The sequence below is a fragment of the Xenopus tropicalis genome, chromosome 7 (genome assembly GCF_000004195.4).
Source record: "Xenopus tropicalis strain Nigerian chromosome 7, UCB_Xtro_10.0, whole genome shotgun sequence".
Taxonomy (NCBI): Eukaryota; Metazoa; Chordata; class Amphibia; order Anura; family Pipidae; genus Xenopus; species Xenopus tropicalis.
Window position 1 is genome coordinate 50,321,784 of NC_030683.2, and position 27,260 is coordinate 50,349,043.

At 37.8% G+C, this 27,260-nt stretch overlaps 1 protein-coding gene across 4 annotated transcripts in view; it reads right to left on the reverse strand.

Moving 5' to 3' along the window:
- Window positions 1-5,784: 5,784 nt before the first annotated feature.
- The window catches only part of rasgef1a (RasGEF domain family member 1A), a 149,319-nt gene continuing 127,843 nt past the window's right edge, over window positions 5,785-27,260 (reverse strand). For 2 of the 4 annotated variants that reach the window (XM_012966704.3, NM_001045710.2), the window contains exons 2-13: window positions 25,019-25,198; window positions 22,031-22,159; window positions 18,726-18,863; window positions 15,952-16,173; window positions 15,506-15,580; window positions 15,179-15,271; window positions 12,605-12,707; window positions 11,693-11,772; window positions 10,741-10,932; window positions 10,203-10,326; window positions 9,499-9,571; window positions 6,231-7,576 (exon numbers count right to left, since the gene is read on the reverse strand). In XM_012966704.3, coding sequence (XP_012822158.1) covers window positions 7,552-7,576; window positions 9,499-9,571; window positions 10,203-10,326; window positions 10,741-10,932; window positions 11,693-11,772; window positions 12,605-12,707; window positions 15,179-15,271; window positions 15,506-15,580; window positions 15,952-16,173; window positions 18,726-18,863; window positions 22,031-22,159; window positions 25,019-25,198 — 1,434 coding nt within the window. In that variant the 3' untranslated portion in view covers window positions 6,231-7,551. Of the gene's footprint in view, window positions 7,577-9,498; window positions 9,572-10,202; window positions 10,327-10,740; window positions 10,933-11,692; window positions 11,773-12,604; window positions 12,708-15,178; window positions 15,272-15,505; window positions 15,581-15,951; window positions 16,174-18,725; window positions 18,864-22,030; window positions 22,160-25,018; window positions 25,199-27,260 lie in introns of all 4 variants that reach the window. The other 2 variants (XM_031905154.1, XM_031905153.1) reach the window with 2 other exon arrangements.

The following is a 27,260-nucleotide window of genomic DNA, read 5'->3' on the forward strand; positions in this document are numbered from 1 at the left end:
TATGTGTCCCTTGTTTGAATATGGCTGCAGCGAGAAGCTGAATGTGTGATAGCGCTGTGTATAAAGCTGCCATTCTGGGGCTGCAGTGATAGTTCTTGGAAGCGGTGGGGAATTTAGATGTCACACCCTAGGCTTAGTGACTTATTGCAATGAATGTTGCAGTTATAGACAGGTCAATGAAAGGAGAGCTATCCTTGAGAAATCTTCTACATTAAAGCAGATGTTTAATGTTCATATATTCCTAACAGCTTTTAGAATATTAATTACTTATTGCTGCACTTTGCTGCACTCATCTCGTTTATGTGGGAGACCAAGACTGATGGCAGGAGCAATGGACTGTAGCAGGACAAACATGTTCCTCCAGTTTAGAATCCCCATCTGTTAGCCAGCATGGTTAATGCATAAAGTTGCCTTTTGTCCCTGGGAGAGAAAAAGTGTAACTGTCTGACTCATGGAAAATATACAGGAGTGGGTTGGGGGAGGCAAGGTGTTAGTACAGGAATGGCAGTCATCCATATAGTAAGTATGTAGTACAGTCTCCCTTTCCAATACAGCCTGCAGAGTTTTTTTTGTTGTATTTCAGAATTAACAGAAGAGATGTAGTGTTACCTCATAGAAGTCGCTGGAAGAAGAACAAGATGCTAAATGGTTGCAGGTGCTGGTGGCTCATTGTCAGTAACTGAAGCACGTCCCACCCACTTGTCTTCCTCATCACTATCGAGCAGGAAGCAAGAATCTCACTCGTGTGGATGAGAGGTCACATTAGCCCATAACAAATGCTCTCATTTAGGATATGGCTTCCCAAATTGTGAGAGAAATGACCGTGATATTGTGCTTGCCAGGGGGAGTTGTTTCTGATTCAACAGAAACAAAAAAAAAAAACAGAACAAAAAAATTAAAGAAAACAGAAGTTATTTGTATGTAATAAAAAAGACCCATTTTATTTATTCATTTATTTTTCCATCTAACTGCTAAATCTCTAATCCATGCCCTATCCTACTCTAGTATGCAGTTTTAGTGCCATGAAAGGCGGGGAGATTAGATCCCTAGCTAGAATGGGATGGCATACGCGGTGCGGCGATTTGCCGAAATACCGAAGTTGCCTTGAGAGGAAACTTCATCGATTTCGGCACCTCATATGCCATCCCATCGGCGAGTAATCCCCCGTCTGCCACTCCCGACGGGCCTGCCTGACCGATATCTGGCCTCAAATCGGCCAGAACTCGATCGGGCAGGTTAGGAAATCTAGTCGGATCGGGGACCGCATCGGCTCATTGATGCGATCCCTGGACTGGGATATCGAGTGAATATCCGTTTGCTTGGCAACATCGCCAAGCGAGCAGATCTTATGGTGTATGGGGACCTTTATGCAGAAAGAAGCTGTATGTGCTAGCACCTGGGCGATTCAGTGCTTCCTGGTGCTTGCTTTTGTTATGTTTTAGCTGTAGTCACGCCATAGTCAGCCCAGCATTGTCTGAGAAATGAAGCACTGCCAGAGCCCCTAAACTGCTCAGCTGTACCTGCACTGAACCAGTCTGTGGTGTGCTTTGTGGCAGTGATTAAAACACTGCAGCCACACACAAGGTTACTGTTCTTCAAACTGGGCTTAGGCTTCCCACTAGTGGTCCAAACTTTTGATGGGCCCCATTAGCCTATGATATTTGGCTGTAGCAGTCATTGTCCCTCACTAAATAAGCACACATGCCCCCATTACTGGACTTTGGGCTGGGACCCCCAGCCACGTCTTTAACCCCCTCCTCAGGGTGGCCAGCCCCACAGTTTGGGGACTACTGCATTAGTTGTATTCATTTTGGCGTTTTCATTTAAAGAAACAGACTCGTGTAATACATTTACAGATGTTACAATACATCAATCTTTTTCAAAACTGTATATAGAATTTGTGGACAAAAACAGGCTTTCATTGTAAGTTTTTATGAAGTTCCTTATAACACAGTGGCTTTCCCCAGTGATTTCCAATTTTTGGGTATAAAAAAAAAAAATCATCCTAAATACTGCATAGAGTAATACTCATAGCAACCAATAAGATGCGTGAACAAGGGGGGGAAATATTCCTGTGATAGGTGCACTTCAGGAGTACTGGCCATTGGGGAGCCCTTTATATCTTTTGGGGGTATCCCTTGCAACAAGTGAGCTGCACCCTGTATTTTTCATCCGGATTGTCACTACCCTTTTATCTTGTTGAGTAAAAATACAGGATGCTGTGTCCCCTTCTGACAGTCATGTTGGATGGCTGCGTAGTTTCCAGATCAGATAAGTTCCAGGTCAGCTCCATTATTTTTATACCTAAAATACACGTTTTGGAATATGCAATCTGTTGAATTAAGGGAAACTGTGCAACAGTCTCTTGCGCGCTACATCCCTTACATACATCCAATGTATGGGAGCCCATTAAATCAGTGTCTCCCAGTGATGATGGGATTCTGTACACTGAGTAACATACGGGGAAAAACACACAAAGCATTGGATATGAAGCAATTCTGTATTTATTTATGCAAGCACATCAGTTCAAACACAGAGTACCCTGCTTTGCAGTACAGCTTTTGTATTGAGCAAGATGGTTGGAACAGAGCAAACTTTCCAAAAAAAAAAAAAGACAGTATTCTGGAATGATTGAGAGCAAGAGGAAAAATGTAGTAGTCTGAGCCCCCTGAGGAATGGCATATGGATGGCATTTATAGCATGTCTGTGTGAGGCTTACACAAGCCCTACCCCTCCCCTTGCTTATGGTACCAGTGATAAAGTAACGCATTTTCTTTATATATATATATATATCACAAAAAATAATTAAGGCATAATTACATGGCAAATTATCTCCTATTTTAAATTAAATAAATTCCTTTCATACTTTCACTTTTTCAATATATATATATATTTATAATTCAACATGTCTTTGGATAACAAATTCTGTAGGCAACAATTTGGTTTTTAAAGGGCTTGTTTAGTCTGGCAAATATGCCCTTACAAATCACAGAAGTTTGGTCCCACTGATCTTTATGGATTAGACCATACTGCTAATTAATACTGCAGTGAGCGATAGATCACCCTGCTATTTAATACTGCAGCGAGTAATAGATTACACTGCTAATTAATAGTGCAGCAAGTAGAAGAGATTTCAATTGTCTGTATGATTGTTGCAGCTTTTGTCTGTTGCAGGAAAGTTGCAGTTTGCCTTTCATGGTAGAAACCACAAAGTTGGATCAGACTGTTGCAGTTAAGCTGCAATGGATGTACAGACTTTTAACAATTAACAATCATTTGTGTTTTTATTTACAGTAACCAGTGTAAATAAAGTGAATAAAAAAATGCCACCAAAGTAATAATTAGCTTATTCAGCAGCATCACAACCGCACTGTAGTGCTTTAGGAAATGAACAGATTGCAGGTACAAACATTAAAGCAAATAGTGCAACTGCAGCCAAATGACAATGAAGAATGGAGCACTGTGATCTCTGAAACACTTATAACCACAACTTAATATACCAGTGCATTCTGTGGGTTGATTCCCTCTGGCAGCAATGGGAGGAGCCCTGCAAAGGGAATTTTTTTTAATCTCAAAAATATGCACATTTGGTGAAGATCTTAGGGGAACAGGGATGATTTTTGGTGAGAGTGAAAATGCCTTTTGTCCTGTAGTCTTAAGGAATTATTTGGTGATAGTTTCTTCTTTTGAGCAGAAATGGGGAAGCAGCATTCTTACATATTTAGCAAAACTGCATCTGATGCATTTGGGCCACTGCAGTAGGTCTGTCGGTCACCACCAGTCTGGCTTTGTTTGGCTGTTTCAAACAGTTTTTTGTTATATATAGACAATAACGGTATTTATGTGAGAGTAATATAATAAATGTAACATAGGCTGAAATGCTGCCAACGGATCACTTGCTTTAAAGCAGGCAACCTTATTCTTATTTAGTCCTGCCAATGCCTCAAAAAAAAAGATAAATGCAGATACATGGTATCCATTGGTATGTTCTTTACACTTAGGGGCATATTTATTATGCTGTGTAAAAAACTGCGAGAAAATTCGGCACACATCGCCAGGCTTCACTGTGTAAAAATGGTGTAAAAACAGCGTAAAATCGGCGTAATTCTTTTACGCGTTTTTTCTTCCACCGGAACTTATGGAAAATAATGGCTTAATATCCGGCGTTCAGATGGCGATCTTTTCCATTTATTTTACACATCTTTTTACTCCGTTTTTTCGGCGAATTAGTTTTACACAGCATAATAAATATGCCCCTTACTGTGCATCCAGGAACTGCTGCAGCCATTCTCCCCTATTCTGAGATGGTAATAGCTAAGAAGATTCCTTTAGTCTGTATGGGATACATGGCTCTGAATTTGTGGCTGCGTCTATGCAATTAAAATGCTCATTCCAGATGCACAGTAAGCCTGAGATATGGAGATGAAACAAATGCTGATCCTCAAGTGAGGGCTACTCTCTAATTATCTGGTTTTGAGGCAAGGCTGATTGTGTGGCTGCAATTTCTCAGAATGAAGATATTCTGCATTGTTTTCATTCTGGTTGTTGGAAGCACAGAAACATATTAGCTACAGTACAGGCATGGGATCTCTCACCAGAAACCCAATACCCAGAAAGCTTGGAATTACAGGAAGGGCATTTCCCACAGACTCCATTTTAAACAAATAATCATTTTAAATTTGATATTCCTTTTCTCTTTAATAAAACAGTACATTGTACTTGATCCCAAAATATAATGAATCCTTATTGGAGGTTTATTTAATGTTTCATTCATTTTAGCAGACTTAAAATAATTCATGATTTTTATGGTGTACTTTTTATTTTTAAATTACAGGTAAGGGACCTATTATGCAGAATGCGCAGGGCCTGGTGTTTTACGGATAAGGGATCTTTCCGTAATTGGGATCTCCATAACTTTTGTCTGCTAAAAAATCATTTAAAGATTAAATAAACACAATAGGATTGTTTTGCCTCCAATAAGGATTAATAATATCTTAGTTGGGAGTACAAGGTACTGTTTTATTATTACAGAGATAAAAATTAGAATTATTTTCTTGTAACAAATTCTATGGGAGATGGCCTTGATGTAATTCGGAACTTTCTGGATAACGGGTTTTGGGTAAGGGATCCCATACCCACATAGCAAATAATTTACCATTTTAAATTTTATTCTTGAAGCAACAAATGTATTTTTTAGCTGTAATATTGGTGTGTAGGCAGCCATCTCAGTGCATTGAGTCTGAGCTTTCAGACAGAGCCAGCACTACACATTAGAACTGCTTTCATGTAACCTATTGTTTTGCTATTCAGATATCTACCACTAGGTGGGGCGTGGGAGCATTTCTAGCAATGCAATTGCCAGGGAGCTGTTATCTGGTACCTGCCCATTGTACTGCTGATGTTTTTGCAGTGCAAGTAAAGAGTGACTGAGGGCACCTGGGAAACAAAGAAGATGGCTAGCCCCATATCAAATCTCAAAACTGATTTTTTTTTTTTTAAAGAGATTTTTGCACAAAAATGGATTTCAATGCAGGATTCTACTGGAGGGGCACTATTACGTAATGTGTTTTTTTTTTAAGTGTTTTTCCATGACAGAATCCCTTTAAGGCATGGTGATTCAAATTGTGGGAAAAACCTTATCCATAAAATACCAGGTCCCAAGCATTCCAAATAATAGATCTCATACCTGTGAATTGATAGCAATATTGACCTGCATTTAGGCTCTGCTTTATGCAGTAGAATACAACCAGAAAAGTAAGTGTGTCAGAATGGACCCTGAATACATTTTGGGCAGCCAACCTCCAAATTTCATGGCAGATTATTTATTATACACCCTTACAAAAAGTTGAGAGGCCTGCTTATTAAAGAGGAAAGATAAATGAATACAATGGTAAATAAATAGTAGTTACTGTCACAAATTTCAACCCAAATATGAGTTAAATCTCAGATATTCAGAATTCTTATTTCTTTGCAGCCCTTACAAGCCCAGTAACACAATGGAATTTGAATTTAACAGAGTTTAACAAGCTTTATATTGGTCTGCAAGCCCCAATTTTTGTTGACCCGGAATGAGTAGTGGTGTTTTCACACAGAATTCACTAGCATGTTGAGTCATATAAGTGGGGAAATTAAGACATGTTAATATCTCACAAATCCATATTTTCTTGGAAGTACCTTATATAAACTAGCTGTGCTAATGGTACTGATGATTTGAGACACACAAACTCAAATTTTAGACAATAAATTACATTTATTGGTTATTATGTGAATGGACCTCTTTGTGTCTCAACAATGCACTTTTCTGTGAATGGATTCCACCTACTGAGTATTGATACATATGACACAATGGTCATCTCCAGTTTCTAGAAGACCGTAACCTAAACAATCCATGGTATTTGAGTATATTGAGTCCAGTAGCATGACATTAGTGTAAACTCTGACCACTTTACAGGGGCTTCCTTTCAACGAATACAGGGGGCCCTATAGCTGTAAGACTGTATTTCACCTTAAGGCTTTAAGAAAACCAGCACTTGCAATGCCCTGCGTGCTATTTTTGTGCCATTATTACCTTCCATCAGAACAATGCTATGACAATGGTATTCACTAACAAGGATCCTGTACACCTAAGTGCTGGTTTTGAAGTCTGCTAAGATACTGCATTTGGCAGTGCATGTGGCACACATTACGTTCTATGGAAAAATACTGAGACTATTCCTAGATACCAGCTAGCAGCAGATACGGATACGGATGGCACGTGTGCTGTAGAATATAAGTAGTCCATAATGCAGAGAACTAACACTTGCTGAAAGATAAGATTGCTCCTTCTTTTTAAGACACAATATAAATTAATGACACCTGCAAAGTGTTTATCAGATAAACCATGCAAAATGTCCGACGGGTATTCTTCTCGATAATAACTTAGTATAAGGAAAATTGGCAGCAGATTTATAGAAAATATCTAGTATTTTGTTAACAATAGTCTAAAAAATATGAACATTGTAATTGTATGATGCGACTAGTGCTTCTGTGCTGTAACCACCTGGTTCAGATACAGTTAATTACATTACTATGGCAGCCAGTAGGTTACAAACGATGGATGAAAAGATGGATGCTGGGTATGAAAGGGTAAAAACCCAAATGTCTTTTCCTTAAAAACAATCATATACTGTACTTAGTCAACACAGGGCCCGGCCCTTGTATTAGAAGAGTTAAATCTTTTTGTAATATAAGGGCTCATGCAAAGCATTTGTTTGTGGATATAAATTCTTTGCATTGTGTAGTGGCCATACTTGCAGCAAAAGGGTTTTTTTTTAAATTTTTTCTTTTAGTAAAACACAAAAATAAGAAACAAAATTCCCTTTTACATTATAAGTGCTTAAAGCATGAAATATATATTTATATACCATTAATTTTTAGGTTTCATAAAAGATTATGTACAAAAACAGTGAGCCCCAACCAGTGAGGACTCGCTTCCTGACCAGAACGTTCTGCTCGAAAAACAAAAAACTAAAAATCTTTTATTCCTGTGTGTGCTTCAGGCTTTGATTGTTTTCAGGCTCTGTTCAAAAGTGTTGACCTGTAAAAGAAAAAGAAACACGTATTTTAACTAATGTGCTCCGCAAAGTGGTCAATACTTATATATAGCAAGCCGTTCACAAATACCTATAATTCTTAAATATAGCAAGCCATTCACAACGAAAGGTATGGGACCTGTTATCCAGAATGCTCAGCAGTTGGATGAGGAATCTTTCCATAATTTGAATCACCATGCCTTAAGACTAATAAAGAATCCTTTTAGCACTAAATAAACCTGATTGGACTGTTTCGCCTCCAATAAGGATTCATTATATAGGTTGTAGTACAACGCACTGTTTTATTATTACAGAGAAAAAGGAAATAATTTTTAAAAATATGGATTATTTGATTAATATGGAGTCTATGGGAGATGGCTTTCTGATAATTCCAGATAATGGATCCCATATTTGTACCTATAATTACCAAATATAGCAAGCCATTCACAAATATCCTTAAACAATACCTGCAATTCTTATATAAAGCAAGCCAGTCACAGATACCTACTGTGCATCAAATAAACCTTATCTTCTAATGCCCACATTTTGTAGAAGATTTGATGAAAATCAAGCCAAATGGGAAAAAAATCATGTTGTACTAAAGTTGTACTAAAGATTGTTTATTTAGATCTAAGCGAGCAGATCTTACCATGTATGGCCACCTTTAATCACTGGCACACACAGTAAATATACACACATTCCTACTTCTTTTAATAACACAGCCATCACAATACAATCCTTTCTGCCATTACAGATATTCTGGAAATGAGGAAAGCACTCTTCATGCAGTAAATCTTTCTCAAGGGCACAAAAGGCCTGAAACATGTTGCGTATTCTGCAATAAAACTGGAATATAATACATGAAAAGTGCTCTCAAATTTCCAGAATATTTGTGACGAGCTGTTATCTACTAAATAACACTCCTATCTGCCAGCATGGTAGAACCAGAGGGAAGAAGACAAGCTGAATACTTGGGAACCATAAGGGAAGTGGCACACGGGGAGATTAGTCGCCGCAATAGCAAAGATTTCTCGCAAGCAACTAATTTCCCCGTGTACCACTGCCCTAAGGGTGAAGACACTAGTAGGATCTACTTTTTAGGACTACTAATCTCCAGAAAATGCTCTGCCATAGACAATACTGAGAATTAGTAGCCATGACAAGTTAGCTGCTACAAGTAGCTAAAAAATGGTTCTGGGCCAGGGCATCCTCCCAGCAATTTCCAGAAAGCCATCAATGCCAATAACCCATAAACAATAAGATGTAAACTGGATAAGCCTCTGTGCCTGGAAATTGTAGCAAAGAAATATAAAAGAAGAGCAGGAAAAAAATGAAATCAAAGGGGTGGGAATTAGTCAAAAAGGAATGGTCAGGGGGCATAGAAATAGAAACGTGCACAGCAGGACAGCAAATGAAAAAAGTAAGAAAAAACACTTTCTGTTAGGACTGTTCCTTCAAAGGGTCACTAACACTCTAGACTAAAACTGACGAAAGGATAAAATATAAAAGCTTTAACCCTATTCCCACCGAAGACAAAGGTACTGGTGTGGTTCATAGGTAAAGTAGCTACATTGCTGGGATTAAAGTTAAGCTATAGGAAGCAACATGCTTTCCCTGAAGCAGATCAGCCAGATCACTGCCAGTAAAAGAGTTACATTTGACAATGTAAATACTTACTATTTGATAAATGTACATGTTTTAACTAAGGTGCTTACTAGATAAATTTGGAGTTTGATTCATCAGAATTCATTTTTTTGTATGCCTTTAGACTCAACACTAAACTACACCAGGTTTTCCCTCTACAGCCACACTAGCACTTCAAGAAACTGCCAGTACAGACACTAACATACACAGCAAACGAAGCATGTGATTCTATATAAAGTCACTTCCTTTAAACTGTAATACCAGAGAAATTTTGCAAATGTACCTGAGAGTCTTCCAGCTGTCTTTTTCCATGTGGTTATCTGGACCTTCATTCTCAAAGGAAGCCAGGAAAAGGGCTAAATATAAGAAATGACAGCTTGTAATCATGCTAGCTAAATGTTTTTTAAAGCATGCATCATGTGAAGAACAAAAATACGGCAACCATGTTTCTTTGCGGGCAGTGGTTCTACTGCTGCTCTGTCCCTTTGGCATTAAGAGCTGTGTTGCCCACTGAAGGGAAGTAGCTGCTTTACTCCAACCAGCTTTAGAAGTGCCCATTTACTAAATATTGTATCTTGCCAGTGATCTGACATGGACATGCTACATACAATCATTTATCTAAATGAATGCATTTGGTCTATGCCAGATTGCTGACAGGATAACAATTTCATTTACAAATAAAGTTGAAAAGTTAAATGATTTTATGTAAAAAGTAGCTTCGAATTATATTTTCTTTGATTAGGTAAAAAATAATTGTTGGGTTTATATTCCCTTTAAGTAATTACTAAAATCAGCTATGCATACAACTAGTGTATATGTGCCTCTGTGAGAATGGGCTACAAAAGCAGGTGCCAATGTGCTGGGAATACACAGAAAGTTAATAAAAGCATCTGCGCTGATGATGAGCAGTAGGTTGGAACTCCAATCCTGACTTAGCCTTACAATCAAAAAATGCTATTATTAAAAGGAAAGGGGGACTTATTTTACCTTCTTCCGTGTAAATAGGCGTAGTTAGTAGGTAGGTTTGAATTTTTTTGTCTTTCTCATATGGACACTCCACCTGCTTCCATGTCAGGAAATCATGGATCTGTCTTGAAATCTCCCAGAATTTCTATAAAAATGATAAACACAGTGCTTTGGAATATACAATAACATACAATAATACAACATACAATAACCAAGACCAATTTAGTAACAAAATTAGTTTAACATCTGTCCTATTCTTACTACAAGGTCCCTAAGTCATTGAAAGGTGAGTTTTCTCCCTTTATAGATTCAATTTTTTCACAGTAATGACTTCAGCTCGTTTGTAGCTGCACCTATTACTGTCATTTGTATGAAATGGATCCAAGTGCTTTGATGTGCACTTATTAGAAGAGTGCTTGATATGTTTTATGATCTGGTAACCTTAAAATGGATGGAAGCCAGTAGTGTGATATAGAACCCAACACAAGTTATGATTTATTGTACACTTTTTTGGATCTAAATTACAGAACCAAGAGGAAAGCAGAATAGGTGCTTTTACCTTGAAATTGATGTGTCCATTGGGTAAGCGGTTCGAATGGATTTTGTGAAGGAAAAAGATGTCTTTGATGAACAAGTTGAAAACTGGAATTACAATTTTCTCTCGACTGCTGTTGGCACTTTGGGACCTCTGAGTTGCTCCCTGCAGAGCTGTACGGTAATTACAGAAGTTGCTGGATGGATCCATATGATGCTGTGAAAAGAAAGCAGTTGATAATAAATAGCTGCTGTAAATTCTGCAGCCACTAGAGGGTGCTGATGCCAAGCTTTGCCATATTTACTTTTAGAATAAGCTCTTCATAAGTTCAACAGCGCCTTCCGCTGCAGGCTTAAGATGTGTGTACTAAATGTGAAGTATCAAACTTGTCTATTTCTACTTGTATTAATAACAGAAAGATGTATATATATTTCACTGGTCCTCCAGCTGTTGTTTAAAATATTTAAAGAACTGCAGATTGAATAGCCAAACAGTGTTGAAATGCCACAGTCCCATCTGAGTGGCAAACTCTGCTATAGGCAGAGCTAAGCTGCATTACCTATTCATGAGTTGAATATGTGTTAGGGGACTGAGACTAAGCTCTTTAAGTAACTAAAATATATGGCTTATATTAATCATTTCCATTTCTATTCTTAACATTGATATTTACAAAACAATGGAAACTGCTTAGCACTTTATAAATATACATTGCTAACAACAGAACATAATTTATCATAAGAATCTCATTATCACCTTTGGGTTTTATTCAAGTATTTTATAATCTTTTTTCTCTAAATATCTGCATTGCACTTTCAGGTGTAGCAGGCCTGGACTGAGATTCAAAATAGGCCCTGGAATTTCAAGAACACAGAGGCCCAAACAGCCTCCCACCAGCACAATAGATAGTGACTGTCTATGGCATCTTACAGCAGCCCCTCTGGCAGGCCTGTGTGTATGCACAAATAACAAATTGTACCTCTAGAACATCAAATTTGGCTGTTTTCACTTTGGACCAAGTTTTCTTAAGCCTTGCTACAGGACTGAGGTTCATCCCAGCTAAGAAAAGAAAAAAAAACACCCGTAAATATACAATATTTTAACTGACGAGCAATGCCATCTCAAACAAACACTCCCAATACTTATCAGACACACTTAACCAAGGGTAAAAAATCAGGGAAAGTGAATTATACAATATTTGCATTGTTTTGCTCTTTTTATTTTTATCTCCAGATTTCTCTTAACTTCACTAAATTCTAATCTAGAATTACATTTGGATTATTTTTCTCATAGTGGATTTATCTAACTGGTATGTCTCTGATATGTCTAAATGCAGAATGCAGCACCGAGAATGCTGTTTGCATACAGATATATTCTGTCTCTACACAAAGCCAGTCCAGACAAATGAGAGAAGAAAAGGGTTAATCACTGTAGGGTATCAATTTGTACCCCTGCCAGTTATTATAGTTGCTTCCCTCAGACCTTGGGCTGGTAGCCTGGGGTAGTATTCTAGTGAGTGCCACAGTACCATCTTTTTGCTTGTCCCAGGGATCCTATTTAGCTGGCGTGTGCAGTAGAGTAAAATTAGAACTGCCAAATATGCACTATTGTGCATGAGCACAGCCCAGGGCCAAGGCAGAAATCCCGGGGACAGAAAACAAGTGGTGACAGATGGCGGTGTAGCACTACTTAAAATACTACCACAGGCTTGTACATTTTGTCGGCACAAACGACCACTGGCCAGGGATCTCAGGTAAAAATTTATAATCACTGACAAATACCTATCAAATTGGCCTGGTTAACCAAAACCTGGCTATATTTCAATTCACCCCCCCCCCCATGACACACACGCAAACATGCTCTCTGTATCCTTCTATATATAGCTTCTTACAGATGATGGCCATCATGGAATTGAAATTTCCAATGTTGAAACATTCTCTGGCTACATCTATGAAAAATTCCATCACTCTGGTCCTCTGCTTCTTCTTCACCACCTACCAGAATAAAAAAAAAGAGTAGCATTAATAGCAGTGTAGAATATTCTTTTCAATAAATAACATAATGCTAATAGAAGTATGCCCTGGTCATTTTTGCTACTTATTTTATTAAAGGCTTTTCACCTAAAGTGTTACAATATACTGTGCTCACAGTGGATCTTGGATATGCATATGTTCTCTAGATAAACAGGCAGTTACAGAAGAATATATATGGGCACTTTTCCTGTTGTTCTGTGCTCTTGCTAAAGGTGCATAAATAGAGATCCTGCGTCTGGGCAATGGCTGCTCTCTGAACCTTGCACCGCATGAAAAATTCAGCACAGTGTTCAAGGCAGCCCTATTTAATGACTATAATAGACAGGCTCTCCTGCACTTTGTGGCCTGTGGTGCTCTCTAGCTTGATCAATGTAAAGCAAAGAATGGCAAAACTCTGCCACTGTTGTTAGCACTTGTAAATGAGCCATCTAATGTACTGCTGAAGCACAACCAGTGAAGATGCTAAACAAGCTTAACTTACTTTCTATTATAAAAGATACAAGGTTAACACAGGTGACCCCCCCCTTGTTTAAAAGATATCTGGTTGCTATGGGTTATAAGACATGGTATACAATTTGTGACTTCTATCATTCCACAAACCTTGTTTCAAGCGATTTGGAACTAGCAAGTTCCTGAAGTGAGAAGTGAGCCAGGCAGGGGTTCTTACATATTCTTAAGTATACAGCTTTATGTTTTTTATACAACCAATTTTATTTCCCATCTAGGGATATATCTAGGAATTGCTGAAAGGTTTATTTTCATGAACTATTAATAAAGTGTGGTGCCAGCAGGAAACAGCATTGCAGCTGAAACCCCCCTCTGTTATCATGATTGTTCAGCTGGAATTTGCCTATATTAACAGTATCACCCAACACACTTGTTTTGTTTTAAGAGAAACTAACAAGAGATTGGTCCCCTGACTAAATTCACTTGAACTGGATTTCTAAGAAAGGTCACTCATCAGTATAGTTTCCTCCTGCGTGTACTGGATTGTCACATTTTATAACACCTTTTACATTATTCACTGCTGAAGAGGAGGTGTTGCAAGCATCGCAAGCTACAGTACATGTCATGGGATGAATTTATTTGAGGGGGTTTCATTTTAAGGATAAAAGGTAACTAGAGAACAAATGTACATGACCGAACTGTTGGAATCACAGTATTGTGAAATAAAAAGTCTTGATTGTTCATAGAATCTGGAATGTCGGTCCCTGATTGATAAGGAGGGTGAATGCAACAGGCAACAGGAATTAACACCCAAATGTCCTGTGCTATAGAATGGACTTCTGCTTTCTGGTATAAAAGGTTACAGAAATACTGTATCACATATAATGGCATATAATATAATAACGTGGTTACACGGCCAAAGTTGTTGCGGTATATTTGCAAGATGCTACTAAACGGGGCAAACATTAAGATTATATTATAAAAGGCCATATCTGCCCTATATAACATTTAGCAAATAATACAGAGGTCTGTACAAGTGAGTGCTTGACTAAACATATCTCCCATAAGGGCATGTTTTTTTACTTTTAGCCCTTGCTAATGAATAAACCATTGCTTGCATTCAGCACCACTGTATTCATGGAGGGCACAGCATGTCATTTTCCTCTTGGATGGCCCCTAGTTTGTGCATCACAGCACCATCAGGTGCAAGGTGGTACAGAGTCCTGTACTTCCCTCCTGCCTATGGCAGGCTTTAGGTACAGGGCTGCCAGCTGTACTACACTCTGCACCTTGCGCCATATTATTTATCTGGTGCATGGTACAGAGTAAAGACTGTATAAGCCCATACCCTATGCTGGAGGAATGGTAAATGAGCCCCATAGTGACATAGCAAAGTAATGTGACATTGGTGCACTAGATATGTTTTAATGCTCTAGCAGATCAATTACATATGTTTTAATTGCTGAATTGCTATTTTTTTTATTGCTTCTAGAAATAAAATCATCATTTAAAACAATATAAGTACAGCAGTGAAAAGCATGTTAAATTTGACAAGATTTTACATGTATAGTAAGCTGTATGAATTTATCTACTCACATCACATAAACACTGATTCTTATCATGAATAGATGATTGCTTTCCACTCATAATAAACATTTGAGCTAAGGATACAGGTTGCTGGATTAGTTGGGGCCAGTCCCTTGAGTGTTTCTGGGCAGAGATGATATTTGAAACTGGGATTATATTAATTTATTTGATAGACTGAATCTCTACACAAAAATACTACACTTCTATATGGAAGGATATATTACTTTGGAGAAACACCACTAGAAGCTAAGTTGGAAAAATGACAATTCTTTCTAATTCAGCTAAGTGATCCTTCTCCCTTACTTGACATTTATGCTGTTCAAAAAGCTAGCAATGCACAAAATATGGTAAGTAATGTAACTGTTGTGTGTATCTCCAAAAGAGTTTAAGTTTCTTACCTTGCAAATTTCTGTAGCCACCAGCATGCTTAGGCAGTTAAACCAGTTGTCATAGGCTTCAAGGTTATAGGTTTTTGTGACATCACTACGGCACTTTAAAAATAGAAAAATGTGAGAAAAGGGTAGGTGTACAGTAACACAGTATAGCAAGTTATAACCTCGTCATTCATCCATAAGCTTTGTTTTACTCTACACCCCATGAATTGTAATTCTCATTACCTCTAAATATCAAAGATATTAAATATTTTTAAAATATTTTAAATATATTTTTTAAATATAATTGCTGTGTCATGTTTATATAGTCAGGTAATAAATAGCAGCAGCTACCTTATGGTTATCCAAGGAATCCATGTGACTGATGATTTGCATCAGATCTTCAGGGAAAATGTTTCCTAATCGTTCCTAAACAGACAACCAAAAACGTTAACGTTAAAAGACGTTAATTCCTGTATTAATGCCTACACTTATGATCACGTCGTTAGAAGCTTTGACTGTAAACTCTTTGATCTAAGTATAATAAGGATGAGATCTGCACAATAATCCAAAAATCTGGAAAGTTTCTTGTTTTAATTGTTGTGATCATCTGTACAATGACCACTGCGGCCAAGCTGGTACAAATGGACCCAGTGCAGTAAACAACCAATTAACAATTGCAGTTAGACTAATGAAAGAAAACCTTTGATTATTTGCCATGAGCTATAGAACTGCTACAAAACTGCCTCTATGTTTTATAATCTGCCCTAGATGTTTTAGACTTATACCGGACCTCTTACCAGTTCAATAGTAGTAAGTTGCTGAGCCAAAATTAGTGGGTCACTACACACACTCAAAATGTCCTTTTGAGCAGATTGTGGTTTGGTCTTCAGAATGGTGCCTTTATCGCTGACAGGCTGGCGGATCTTTTCCCTGACCTCCTGAAACTGGCCTCGAGTAGAGAGAACAACCAGTACGTTCTGAGTCATCTGACTGATGCTTTTTTTGATAGTCCCATTCTCCTGTACACAATTTAAAAAATGTATATGTTATAAGCACTTGCTAACTGATGTTAACAAACATTACATTAATATTATTAACAGAGAAGACCACAGCGTAACAACTGGAATTTTTTGACACAAAATGATATTATGATATTTCCATAAATAAAAGGTTAGTGTTTGGAATGCCAAGAATATTGATATTTGGTACAAGTGAAGTTTTGCCTTAGCTTATTTAGTTGATAATGGAAACTTGTTTATTATTTACTTTTACTTACAGTTGGTTGTCACTTTTTTATTTTGTATAGTTTTTGAATTATTTGCCTTCATCTGAGCTTTTACATGGGGCTCACAGACCCCAGCAGCCAAAAAAGCTATTGCTCAGTGAGACTACAGGAAAAGGTGATGCACCGTGTTAGCCAGTCAAAAATGTTTACAGGGTTAACCCTTTTGAAATAAAAAAATAACAAAAGTGGTATAAAGGTGATACCTTTATTGGCTAACTGCAATTTTATTATTATTGTTACTTTATATTGCTTATCTTTCTATTCAGGCCCTCTCCTATTCATATTCCAGTCTCTCATTCAAACCACTGCCTGGTTACTGGGGTAATTTAGACCATAGCAATCGGATAGCTGCTGAAATTCCAGACTTAAGAGTCGCTGGACAAAAAGCTAAATAATTGCAAATTATCTCAGAATATCACCCTCTCCATCATATTTAAAATAAATTTTAAGGCGAACACCCCTTTTAATAATTACTGATGTTAACATATTTGTTTGTAAATTAAAGTCAATTTATGAAAATTAGTCTATTTTACAGTACACTCTCCTAGGCTACAAATATAATGAAAGCTGTTTACCACACTAGGTGAAGGATAGTCAAGACACATTAAATCTATGCAAAAAACAGGCACAGAACAAGATTCATCTCGTCACACAATGAGAAACATTTACAACACTGCTATCTCAGAAGGTCAGATTTATCTTTGTTTTTTAGAATACCGTAAAAACCATTCCTACAACTTTCAGCTGCTTAAGGGCTGTGGCACATGGGGAGACTAGTCGCCCGCTACAAATCTCCCTTGTCGCGAGCGACTAATCTCCCCGGAATACCATCCCACCGGCGAGTATGTAAATCGCCGGTGTGATGGCATATCGGGGAGATTAGTCGCCCGCGACAAGGGAGATGAAAATGGTTTTATTCTTAATTAATAGGACATGCAATTATTAACATGGCTAGCAAGCTATCAGGGGCTGATGGTATAATGATGAAGTCCCCAGACAGTACTATGTGTTTATCAGCTCTATAACAGATAACAAGAGTTTATTTTTAACTTGTCATCTAATGCAGACTGATAACTCAGGAAAACGGAAAAGACTGCCTTTGCCATATATATATGTATATATATATATATATATATATGTATATATATATATATATATATATATATAAATACACCTAGCTGCTCTCTCTCTCTCTGTATATATATATATATATATATATATATATATATACATACATACATATATGCACTGTGCTGCCTGTTGTTAAAGATACTGTATTTTTTAAATATGGCTTTTTTAGCATGTAGAGATTATCACACCTCTAGGAATTAATTGAAAGCTGTCACCAAAGGGAACTGAGGTTCAAGTTAATAAACTCTATTACTTATTATTCAGATTTCTTTTGTTCAGAGAACTGTAACAAGGAAATTAATTGTCGTCTTGGACTATAAAGAATAATGGCCTGTAAATGAATCCTATTCAGCTTTATGAGCTGTATGCAAAGGCGTTATGAATGATTCTGGGGGTCCTGATGCATATTCCACATGGTAATAGTATACACCATTTAATGCCCCATAAATTGATCCCTTTTGTGCATAATCTGAAACATTTGGATTGGGTGTGTTGTAAATATGCCCCTATAAATAAAGAACAATATGAATCTCTACTTTGAATCGCATATCGCACCAAATCGCTACGAGGCCCATTTTTGAGCAATGTTACAAAGAAAGCATTGCCATTCAATACTATTGGAATCGCTCAAAGGTAAACCCATTGGGCGGGAAGTCGCTGCGATTGTTTGCAAATTTCCCCATTGGAAACGCTGGGAATACTAAAGCGCTGACTTGAGGGAAATAGAATCGATCCCTTGTTGAAATCTCTAGTAATCGATTGTTAGGAAAAGACGAAGGACTTGTCGCTGGAACTCACTTTTTAAAAATCACAGCGACTAATCTCTCCATGGGACATTAGCCTTACGCAACAGATGGAGCTATGTGAGTGCTCCATCCCATTCCTTACTAGCTGTTTGAGGGATAGAAAATGTATATTTGCTAGAGTATGTTGTATGTGCACACTGTATACTATATGGATTTACGCTGCCACGAAATTAAATTGGATGTGATACCCGCTTCAAAAAAGTTTGTTTTTCTGCTTTTCTTCACAGCTAAGGAAGATTCAGGAACATCCAATCCTAATTACACACACACCAAATGTTCTTATCTGCCCTCAATTAACAAAGTTACACTTCTAGAATAAACAAGTGGAATAGAATTCAGAGCTTCTCACCTCATCACACTGTGTGATCCTTTGGGCAATCTCTTTCATTTCTTTTCGGGCTCTTTCATCTTGGAAATCGAAAGGAAATGTTTCTGTCCATTCCCTCAGAAGCTGGATGATTTTTGCAGCAAAGGATTTGAGTTTAGCCTGGGAAAGAAGGCAAATGCCAGTATTATAAACCCACAGCATTAGGAAATGGAGCATAAGAACATATTGTTATTATTTTATGTTATGTATGAAACAAATCTTTCTCACAGTTACAAATCAAATGATTATTTTGGCAGTCTGTAGATTATAAGATTTCCTGCTACACTAAATTTGTCAGCATTTACAGACACAACTGTCCACAGTCACTTCCCATCTTGGCTAACTCGAGTAGCCACTAATGGCACTCCTACGCAATTGTCATCTTTGAACATTAATGGCACATTTACAGACAACAACCCTGCATGCGTGCCATACATCTGGGAACACTCCTGTTGTCCACATTGGAAAGTAATTGGAGCAGCCCAAGTGTTTTGTTGCAACTAATTTTCTGGAGAGAAGTTGCACCTACTAAGCTTAAAAGACTCATGGTGTGATATTAACCTTAATGAAAATATTTTAGACGCTTTTCCCTTGGGCCCCATATATGGCTGTCTTATAGTTCCCGGCATTATTCAACCTATTTCCATGATTAAAGCAAGCTGGGAGATAAGCAACAAATGGGGTCCTAAAGTTAAAATACAGAGAGCCAAAGCTATCACATTTTATTCATTTCAACAATACCCAAGAACATGCTGTTTGTTTTGAGTTCTCAGACTATATAGGCTGATATTTCTGTGTATTTGCATATACCTGTACAAGAATAAGGGCAGCTTTGATCTCTGTATGTTACTGTGTTGTGGGAGGAAAGCGGTAAGTGACTCTGAGGTTACTAAGTCTAAGTTACAAGTCTAAGTGATGTGTCAGTAGGAGGACTGAGTTACACTGTTCTGTATAAATAATATTTTTTTAAAGGCTGATGGGAACTTTTATCATACAGGTCTAATGCTTGTGTTAAAAATGACTTCAAATTGTTTGACATTGCTTTGTGACTTAAAGATGTCAGTCTTACAGTTACTAATATATTTTAAAGTGTGAAAACTGTATTTTATCTTCTGTCAGTTAAGACAGGTGTAATCTTTGTGTTTATCTTCATACAGAAAAGAACAAATGAAAGGCACATTGAATTAGAGGGGTTTGCTTGGCAGGCAATTTGCTAATCTCTGAAAAAACGTACATGGCAGCAACAATGTTGTTCTGTACACGTTAGTGAGGATATATCAGCATGATGTATTAAGGTAGTGGTATGTGTTCAAAGAGAAGCTTTTCCAGCTGCTGCGTAGACATATTGGAAAACTGCTTTTCTTGGGATAGCTAAGCAGAACTGTACATGGCATACAGCTTGTTTGTATTTCCTTTTATAAATGGAGTTATTGGTTACAGTGTGAGGCCTAAACCTAGATGATGAATTAGTGACTATGAAATCTTAGCTCACGTGTTGTTAGAGAAGAATAATACCAACCTTGGTGGGCTGAATTTTCATTATAGTTACATTACCAGATGTCATCAGTAATTGTAAGCCTTTTTTCTGTATTAATGCACAAGCCATGTATGAAATTAGAAATCTCTTTGGAGAGAGGACCATTTTAACTATCACCTTCCAGTTCCTACTCAAAAGCAGATATACTGTAATGAAGTATTGATTCTTCAAGAAAGATGCACATGAAAATGACAAAGGCTGAATCAAATGCTTCTGTCTTAACATGACCACTTGCAGTTGTATTTGTAAACAAGCCCTACAGTCTGCTCTGATTCCTTTTCTTGGCAACTTTCGATCTACCCAAAACATCTATGCTAACAATTAAGCAGGGATTTTAGTAAAAAATATTGTGAGTTAATAGCATGGTGATTTGTGTATGTTTTTAAGAAACTGCATTCAGTGCATGATACAGTGATGTATAGGCAGTCTCACAATTAGGAAATATGCTCCGCTTCCTGTATTGGCTTGTGCGGAAAGCCTTTGTCACACTGTAAAATCTCCCACAAAGCACCCCCACGACTTTCCGACACGTCACATAGGTCACACCACTTGTTTATTCAGAATGTTCTACGTGGAACACACATTGCAGCTTTCGCTTTTAAAAAATGGAAACTCCTCTGTCTGTCACAAGCTTAATGTCACTTTTAACCTCATTGTGCCCAGTGAAAAAGAGGATGTCTTAGAATCAATATTTTGTAATCTAGCATTATACACTCTAATGCATAAACTTCACATCACTTGACCAAAGGAAGACAAGAGGAATGTCAAATATCATTCCATGTGACTCTCCCAGGCACCCAGCCAAAGAAAGGACATTGCTCTTGCTCTGTGCAAGCTGAACATATTGTTTTTTTAAGCACAGATCAACACACAGAAAATGTCAAAATGAAACCGGCTGCTATGAATGGGTCGTTGAGATTTGATATAAGCAAGGCTATATTATTATGTGGGCTTAAAGTGCGATTTGGTAATTTCCTACAAACAACATAACGTAAAACAGGAATTATGAGTAGGGTGTTTTCATTCCCTTTCTTTCTCTATTAACTTTTCTACTGCCACTGCAACTTTTTGTTTCTGGCCTGCCTCATTTTGCCAGTAGGTGGTGTGGCACAGAAGGGCCACAGAGAGCAAAATCTGGAAACATACAGTCTAAGGTAATGACAGAGGAGCCGTAATTACAGAGGAGGCAGACCCAGTGGTCAAAGAGGGGGGAAAAGGGGGGAAGACGGGGGGGGGGCAGGGTCCCGGTTAGGGGTCAGTTTCCTCTATAGTAGCTTTTCTTCTAAAAGTGAGCAAGTGGCATGAGCCAGTGGGTAGCAGGAAGGGCAGGTATAATACTACAGTCGGTGACTACAGTGACAGATGGACCACCACTCGGTCAGTCAAGCAGACCCGGACCACCAATCTGTGGATTCTGGCAAATGCAAAAGTGGCTACTGTAAGATGCCATAAAAGGTGACTATTTAGTGGGCTGGTGGGTGGCTGTTTGTGCCTCTGTGTATATGAAATGCCAGGTCCAGACATGGTTGCATCCATGATCTGTAAAAACATTTTACAAAGAACAATATTTGATATTCCAACTGTTGTAGAACTGCAACTCTCATAAAAAGCCATTTAAAAACTCAGGACAAGGTAAGAGATAGTAGCTCTGTAAGATCCGTCCTACCCCTGCAGCTTCATGTACTTTCCATTCTGAAGGAAGAGTAGTATTTGCATCAAATCAATATGACCTTGTTGACTATTTCCTTACTTTGTCTGCCTCAGATCCAGATTCCAGTTGTTGTTTTTGCTTGATGCACATTTGTCCCACTTTTGCCAGAATCTCATAAGGATGAATGAAGATCCGTGCACTTAGCAAGAAGGTGAATATATAGGTTTTCTGTAGAAGAAAAAAAATGTACCATATGGTGAAGGGCAAGCAATGAGTTGCATATTTGGAAAGGACTGCTCTTTCTGTAGAAAGGTGTTCTTTGCCATGGGTAAACTTTGTATTGTCTACAAATATTGTTTTGGAGTACTGTGGAAATTATATTTAGTATAGTTTCTAAAGCATTAGTAAAACAAGAAAGCATTTATCAAGCAAATATCCTCTTTGTCTCTCTCACCTGCTGCACAAGAGGCAGAAGCCCCATTTTATAAATGTGTATGATAAGGCTAGAACATGTAAAGAACCAACTTTAACTGACAGAATATAAGTGAAGTCACCCTGGGTATTGTTAACAGCTACAGCTTTTTCTGTAGGGTGAGGGTGTGGAGGAGCAGGCACCTTATAGTTATGCCACTGCATAAAACGCAGGCAGAACACTGCCAGAACGGGTACAATCACATGGAGACAGGACTATAACAATTCCTGTGTTCCCCTGCTGCTGGAATGCATGAATGATTCAGCGCAGAATTACTCATCTGTATGTGCCCTAAAACTTGTTATCAGAAATGTGTGGGAATCTTAGTTTGATCAACATAAATGTGTTCTCTGGCTACTTAGCTTCAGTCTGAATTTATCTTGGCTGCTCATTGCAGTACATGCTTCATTTTAGCTTGTTTGCTTTATAGCGCTTTTTCCCACAGTCTGCAAGTCCTGGCTGGGTAAATCTTCCAAATTATTTCAGTGGGTTTTGGGTGAACAGCATCACCCATCCCAAAAAAATGGTTTAGAATTCTAAGCTTTTTTTTTTAAGCTTCTCCTAAATTACTACAATGTGCAAATCTAATCATCGCTACAACTTGCAGCTAAATGTTTTGTGCTAACAGGGTGACCCACTGGCCAAATGAGAAAACTAGTATGTGTAGAATCAGGGCCAGAACTAGGGATAGGCAGAAGAGGCACCTGCCTAGGACGCAACAGTGGAGAGGAGCCAGGCAGGTACCTCTTCTTTTACTTACCTCTAGTTCCAGACCCTTTTCCCCCGCTGCAGCGGCCCCGGCAACCCTGCCACCCGGGGGGGCTGACTGGGGCCGGCCTAGGTTGCCTATGGCGCCTGGTCGGCTTGGCCCAGCACTGTGTAGAAAACATGTTTTTTTTGCCATGGATGTTCAAACTGCAGCAGAAGGGTATTGGATGGCTGCAAGTTGAATATTCCTACCCATTTACACAAACAAAAAGGGTATTAGACACAAATTCTCATTATTAATATCCACCATATACCCTTTCATGAGATGTTTTTTCTTGTTTATAATGGTTTATCCTTAAACATGTCTTATTAGGAAACCCATTCCTTTTGCACTGATTTATCACATTACTTATAGGAACACACAGAAAGTCCAATTTGCTTAATATGGTTTCCTAGGAACATAATCAATAACATGGGGAATGGGGGAGGGGAGGAATTTAGCAAACTAGAAGAGGGATGGTTTTTAAGGCTTGGATGAAGGAAAGTGCACAAGAGTCTATGACCTTTCACATCTAAAGAATATTGTGAGACAATATAGACACAGCACATTCTGTTCCATGGACTGCAGCCAGCAAAGGCAAAACAGGGTTGCAGGAATTATACTAGTGGTCAAGGGGTCAGAACACAATATTGTCTGTTTATGAGTGAAGAGGCTTCTGTGTTGTGTTACACAATTGCTTATTACTGTGACCAACTATTCACAAATATCCCATTCACAAAGTATTTAACTGTTGCACTGCTAAAACATCCTCCATGGCATTCATGGGCTCTCCTCCTCTTCATAAATTCACTTCACTTAAAACCCTTACAAGGGGTGTAATAAAAGTCATTAAGTTTGCCTGGGTGCAGTAACCTATAGTAGCCAATTAGCAGGTAACATTTACTGGCCACCTGTTTAATAGCAAAGAAAAAAAATGTATAAAAAGATGTAAAATGTTGGAAACATAAAATAGAGGATGTCAAATCAAGATTTGACTGTAAAATTGGTATAAACCACAAACATATCACTTAAATTAAAGAAAAATGTTGCTCACGCTGAAATACATTAGAATAGGAAGGGACCGAAAAAAAGTTTAATGGGGGAACAAAAAATTGGGGTTTGACTGTACTTTTTTTCCTTAGTGTGTAGCTAGTTCTCATTTTCTTGAATAAATATCCCACAAAAAGGAAGGCTTCTTCTTCCAGATATTATTAGGGGAAGAAAATACTGATTTTGCAAAGAACAACCTCAATATACAGACAAAATATGATTTTTTTATTACTTAAAGTAACCCATAATTATGAGAAGTGTTTAGTTTACACTTATGTTGCCTTTTATAGCCAGTAATGTATGATAGCCAGGGCATTGTGTACTGATATTACTTGATTTGATGTACTTGATTTGATGAAAAAAACCCTTAGTGGGTCAGATTTCCCATATACTGGGCAGGTCTCTTGATGTTTACGGAACATGCACCAGGCAAGGAAACAATGTGGCAGCTGCACCTCATACGTAGAAATACAAATATCAGAGATGGAACACTGTGCACGCAATATGTTATGCCCTCACACGTTGCTGCTCAAAAGCTGGAACTTTGTTTAACTATATAATGCAATGCTTGTACATTCAGATTGCAGTATTAGAATGCCTTTATGCCTGATTACGTAAGCTACATGCAAAACATAAATTCTCCTTCTTTAAAAATCTCCTCATTTGGCAATGCTATTCACACTGGAGTAGTACTGTACATTCCTAGCATTTTGCTGGAGAGAAAGGAAAGTATATGTATATACAGTATAAAGTGAGAGAGAGAGAGAGAGAGAGAGAGAGAGAGAGCAAATGACAACAAATGTAACACTCAACTTACATCAGGATAATAATCCAAAGTAGGCACAAGGCGCTCAATTAAGACTTCCAGCGACCCAGACACCAGGCTTCCATCTTGGTAAACAGGATCTCCGCAGTGCTCTCCCATCTCCGGCTGCACCTGCCCACTACAGGTGGAGCCAAGCATGCTGGGAAATATAGGGGTCTGTGGCATACTTTCCTGCAAAAAGAAATGCAAAGAGTCCTTTATAATTATATGAAGGCATACGGATAGTATAATAATAATAATAATAATAATAATAATAATAAATAATATTAAAGACAGTTCTTGTGCCAGCTCAGAAATTAAAACGTTAAACCTTGTATAAAACTAATTATTCCAAATATGTTACAGAGGATAAAAGAATATATCTGGACAGGTAGAATAGACAGTTTGGTCAGTTTTGGAAGTATGTTTTTGTTGAGTCCCAGCCCATTAATCAAGCATCCTTGTAAGATGTAGATATGGTCTTACTTTAAAGAATAGCTCTGTATAGCTCAGGTAGCGAAAATACCTGTACATTGCTTCCTCCAGCTTTTAAAATATATGTAATATGAAATATCATGAGCTTTTTCAATATATGGTTAAGGTATATGAATACTGTTTTGCAAGAGTCTAGGTTGGATTAGTATTTCAGTTTTACTTGGGCATTAAGCAAATAACTGAAGATGGGTGATGAAAGTTCAGCTCCCTACCAAACACTCATTCACAGATTTTCTGGTACATGACTGTGGCCTTTCCACAATGGTTCCTCTTTCAGCAACTCTAGCCACCAAGATAGATGCCAAACTTTTATATACAGTGTATATGATGCCCAGGGCAATGTTGTGTCATTTGTGACAACAGCACAGCAAGTATAAACCTTACTGTTCCCTAAATGGCCTTTACATAACTGGTTTAGGCAATTTTGGCTAACATTTTTCCAGCAATGTTCATGCTGGACACATTATTAATATATTTAGACTGTTTTTTTAGTAAGGTCTGGAACATATATACCCCTTTATTTTGGCCCGCACATTCCTTTACTCTAATGGACTGATTCCAATGAAAAACTATTGGACACGTACCTATTTCCTTGTACTGTACACCTGGCCGCATTCAGCAACACGAAAGTTATTTCAACTATAGACAACATTCTTTTGGTTTTCAGTGTTCTCTTTAGAAGAGGAATGCTGTCTGGTTACTATAAAGGCCATGGTCAATTCATGTTTTGTTATTGAACAATATAGCTTGTTGCTGTTTACATCACAAGGATTAGCTAAGTGTATTATTTCAATGTCCAATTATGCCATTACGAGTCTACAGGTAAATATTTGTGTAAAGAACTAAATCCTAAAATGACTATGGGTAAGAAATACTGACTGAATACATATAAAGATATTTTATATACTGAACTTTATATACATACAGTATATTGTTCATACTGAGCAAATAGCTACAGCACGGAGCATGTGCTATGAATCAGTAGAAAACAAGATGAGAATCTACAGATTGCACAGATTTTTATTTCATGTATCTGAATGATACATGATAAATGACTTAATCTAGGGCTTTGGTCACCTTGGTGAAGTAAAGAAGCCCAATACATAATAAATAGCATTTCAAGCCTACGTCTTTAAACTTTCGCTGTCATAGAATTCAGTGTTAAAAATAAACACACATGGCATGTTTTAGTACTAATGTACTAGTACAGGAAGAAATCCCTGTTCATTAACCAATTACTTTATTTGAATCCCTAGATCAGGGTTGCTTAAAAATTAAGTAGGACATTCATAAATCGATCAACTCATTTGGTAATGTTGCCAAAAGAGCTGATATTTGTCCAGTTTGATCACCCATTTGAAAAATTAAATCTGGATGATACCAGTTATTGGATCCTAACACAGCTCTGTGCAGACCCGTTAGGAGAGGATCACATTAATGTTCTAATGTAATCCTCATGTAACAAAATTTTTATACCTGCCTAATTAATATCTGTTGGGCAGACCTTTAGAAAGGAACCATACATGGGCTAGTAAGCTGCCAACTTGGTCTGAAGGGGTTGAACCAGCAACTTGTATAGACCCATGTAAAGCCAGCTTTACATTGTGATCTACAAATAGATCTGAAGCAGGTGAATAATAGATCATAGCAGTTTATTATTGTGCATAAATATTTCTATTAGATTTCCCTTCTGGGTGACTATTCGGAAACTCCGCTACAATATCACTGCCTCCCAATGTCAAGTTAAGTGCACGTTCAT